At 40.0% G+C, this 3,988-nt stretch overlaps 1 protein-coding gene across 1 annotated transcript in view; it reads left to right on the forward strand.

Moving 5' to 3' along the window:
- GFRAL (GDNF family receptor alpha like) overlaps window positions 1-3,988 on the forward strand; it is a 27,134-nt gene that overhangs the window by 8,398 nt on the left and 14,748 nt on the right. Inside the window, exons 3-4 of the mRNA XM_009879839.1 lie at window positions 1,531-1,950; window positions 2,668-2,724. Of these exons, the coding sequence (XP_009878141.1) occupies window positions 1,531-1,950; window positions 2,668-2,724 (477 nt within the window). The remainder of the gene's footprint in view (window positions 1-1,530; window positions 1,951-2,667; window positions 2,725-3,988) is intronic.

The following is a 3,988-nucleotide window of genomic DNA, read 5'->3' on the forward strand; positions in this document are numbered from 1 at the left end:
CATAAACTTTTAATTATGAAAAGCAAAAAGAAAAATATAATTTTTTAACCCTCATTTTTACTAGCTTCAAGTTTCTTCACATATTTCTCAAATCAGATAATTCCCCCCAAAATTAGTTTTGTCTTTTTTATGATATTTGCACTCCAACGTGCATAGGAGAGCAATGCCATATCTGCTTTAAAATAAACAAAACCAGCAAAATGCATGTGAGAAATTCAAATGGTTTCTAACGGTCTTGCTCAATCCAGTGGAAAGCAAGAGTGAAAATAGCATGTGTGCTGAGGGCCGCTTGTTGCCCGAGGAGGCTTGAGCACCACTGGCAGCACATGTTACGTACAGAGAGCCACATCCAGCCACCTTGTGAATGGGAGTGTGAACGAATGGAGACGCGCAGCTGTGCAGTTGTGTCACACTGTGTTACAGGAGCATCTTCACTGCATCTAGGAGAGGTTACTGGATGTGGGAAACACACTACCTTCATAAAGCTGTACATAATACATAAAATACATCCTTTTAAAAATTCCATTGTAATCAATGGGCCCAGCTCCTTTAAATTTATTTTTTATTATTCTAAGAACTCTTTTCCCTTCAGAAAGCTGGTCTTGAGCTAGTAGTTCTCAATAATTGAGAATCACTTGGTGCATGGAATGCTTGCAATTTCTGATCCAATGTCTGCTGGAGTAATGATTAGCGAAGCTGACGTAGGAGAGGTAAATCAGGTAGTGAATGTGAGTCTGGAAAGTGAACCCCAAGGTTGATTCCTGGCATTAATCCATCACTCCCTGATGGCATCAATCAGCATTCATCATATAGTAGTAGAATATATTGCTTTATTGCAAAGGAAATAATAACATCCTGATCTGTTACTCCTTGTCCCAAACAAGAAGAGTGGGTATCTAAAACCTGATGTTGATGTCATTGGAACAGTTGCTTTTGCTTCTAGCAAAATGTAGTAGTTTTATATTTTTGCTGATTGAGATTACGTTTCTCACCAGTATGTTTATCACCAGTAAGTTTGGATGGGGTTACATTAGTATCAGTTTTACCTACAGATGATAGCTTATGGTATTGGTAAATACTTTCAGGAGTAATTCTCCCTGTCAAATTACTATTTTAGGTAATGAATGAACCATCTTCTGAAATTGCCATTCTCTCTTTACAAATTATGCATTGAATTAAGATGATGATCCATGATATGCCCAGTTTGTAAGTGGTTAAAATTATGCGAGATTGATCCCTTTATGCAGTAATTTTAGTGAGGGTTTCCTCATATTACTGTTAGCAGCTGAATTGTTAAAGTAGACTGCATTATACAGCTACCAGGACACAGCAAGCATGAGGAAGACTCATTAATCCTCAAGACTCTGAAATTATTATGTATTTACATACAGCTCAGAATCAAACTAGGGCTGTTTCATTCATTTTATTGCATTAAGGCAATTACCCGTTTCCTGAATTTGTTTTGAGCTGACCAGTGATGATGCTCCATCTTCCATTGATTTATATCTCTGTTTGCACTTATTTGCAAAGAATATTTGGAAACTTCCTCAAGATCTGATACTGAACTGAGTTTTAGTCAACACAGAAACCCCAAAGGCCAAAGACACCCAGAAGAATTAGACAACAACTGCAGTATTGCAAAACAACGCTGTCGAGAGGACCCTTACTGCTTTTTAGTGTACAGGCGCTTCCAGCGAGCGTGCCAGGCAGACGCGGCAAAATGCAGGATCCCGGTGGTCAACCAGGAGTGTTTGTCAGCGTGGAAAGAACTGAGGAAAACAGTGCTGGGAGGGTGCAAGTGCCCAGAGCCACTTCAGATGCGATGCGTTAAAATATGGAAGGGAATATTTAACAACCCTTGTTTACAACACTCTCAAGAGAGCCAAGCTTCAGCAGGTAGTGAAAATGATGAGGAGGAGGAGGAGGAGAAAAATCAGGACACTGACACAGGTTAGTGATATTCCAGCAGTCTGAATGCTCTCATATGTAACAGTAGTGTGCACAAGTCTGTGAAAACGGTTTTCTTAATCATTTGCAGTTTAATGTTGGAAACAAGATAACTAAATAAGAAGCTTATTTAAAAGTGAATGAATAATTTGATAGCAAAATGATAGCCTGAGTGTAAATACTGTTGTTCTTCAATGTGCTAATTTGGTACAACCTGATCCAAATCAGTCCCTTTTTAGTATTATACTATAATTAGAAACAATATAAGGCCAGTAACAGTACCTTTCTAATAGCAAGAATTGTCTGCCTGCCTTGACTTTAGATCATGACAAGCAGTTAGTTAAGCTTGAAAACTGGGTGCACTAATGAACTCATTAAGGCCTCTGATCTATATTTATTCACAAAAAATCTGACTTTGTACTGTGCTGAGCAGCTCTAAAAACTCTTCTTGAGCTCACAGGATCTATAAATATGTAAAGAATGTTATCAGCAGCCATTGATAAACTGTGCTTTCACCCCAAAACTCATGAATACATGTAACAGTGGTTTTAGAGTTTGTTAACCCACTGACATGTCCTATTTGGTCAAACTAATTTGTTTTATTCTTGTTTATTTTTACTACTGGCTCTATGCCAGCAAAACAGCCAATACTTTAAAGTTAAAAACTAAACTAAGACATGATTTATGACTTATGCCCGTATCCGTATCTTTTTGTTCTAGACAATATTAGTATGGAAACAAAATTACAATGGAGTTTATCTGCTCTCTCCAAACAAGGTAAGTCTGGTTTACTTATGAATCCTAATAACTGAATGAATACTTTTCATTCAAATTACTGAAGAGTGGGGAGTCAATAGATCCAACACAGAATCATAGAATACCAGGTTGGAAGGGAACTCAGTGATGCAACCTTTCTTGGCAAAAGCACAGTCTAGACAAGATGGCCCAACACCCTGTCCAGCTGAATATTAAAAGTGTCCAACAATGAGGAATCCACCACTTCCATGGGGAGATTATTCCAGTGGCTTATTTTTCTCATTGTGAAAAATTTTTCTCTTGTGTCCAATGGGAATATTTGCTGAAGTAACTTGTACCTGTTACCCCTCATCTTTTCCATGTGACTCCTTGTAAAAAGGGAATCTCCATCTTCTTTGTAGCCACCCTTTAAATACCAGAACATGGTGATAAGGTCTCCCCTAAGCCTGCTTTTCTCAAGGCTGAATAAACCCTAATCCTTTCAGCCTTTCCTCATATGGCAGCCTTCCCAGTCCTTTGATTATCTTGGTGGCCCTTCTCTGGACCCTCTCCAGCCTGTCCACATCTTTCTTGTATATTGGGGACCAAAACTGAACACAGTATTCCAGGTGTGGCCTGACAAGTGCTGAGTGGAGTGGGATAATGGCTTCTCTAGCTCTGCTGGTGGTGCCCTTATTGATGCAACCCAGCGTCCTGTTGTCTCTCCTTGACGCAGCAGCACACTCTTCACTCATATTGAGTTTGTTGTCCACCAGGACCCCCAGGTCCCTTTCCACAGAGCTGCTCCCCAGCCATGTAGATCCCAATCTGTGCTGCACTCCTGGATTATATTTTCCCAGGTACAAGTCCCTACACTTTTCCTTGTTGAACTTCATAAGGTTCTTGTTAGACCGCTCGTCCAGCTTATCCAAGTCTTCCTGTAGGGTTGCTCTCCCTTCTGAAGTGTCCACTTCGCCACTCAGTTTGGTGCCATCAGCAGACTTAATCAGGGTACACTTGATCCCATCATCCAGATAACTTATGAAGATATTAAACAGTGTTGTGCCCAGTATTGATCCCTGGGGGACCCCACTTGTAACAAGTCGACAGTTTGAAAAGGAGATATTTACCACCACCCTCTGTGTGCTGCCTGCCAGCCAGTTCCACACCCACTGCACAGGCCACTTGTCTAGACCGTAACGCATCAACAAATTTTCAGTTAAGCTACTGGGTAGATAAGAATAAAAAAAATTCAGGTAACAATTCTGATCCTGTTAAATTTTCAGAGGCAAATCTTATCCTGTAA

Source organism: Charadrius vociferus, unplaced genomic scaffold, assembly GCF_000708025.1.
Source record: "Charadrius vociferus isolate BGI_N301 unplaced genomic scaffold, ASM70802v2 scaffold342, whole genome shotgun sequence".
Lineage (NCBI taxonomy): Eukaryota > Metazoa > Chordata > Aves > Charadriiformes > Charadriidae > Charadrius > Charadrius vociferus.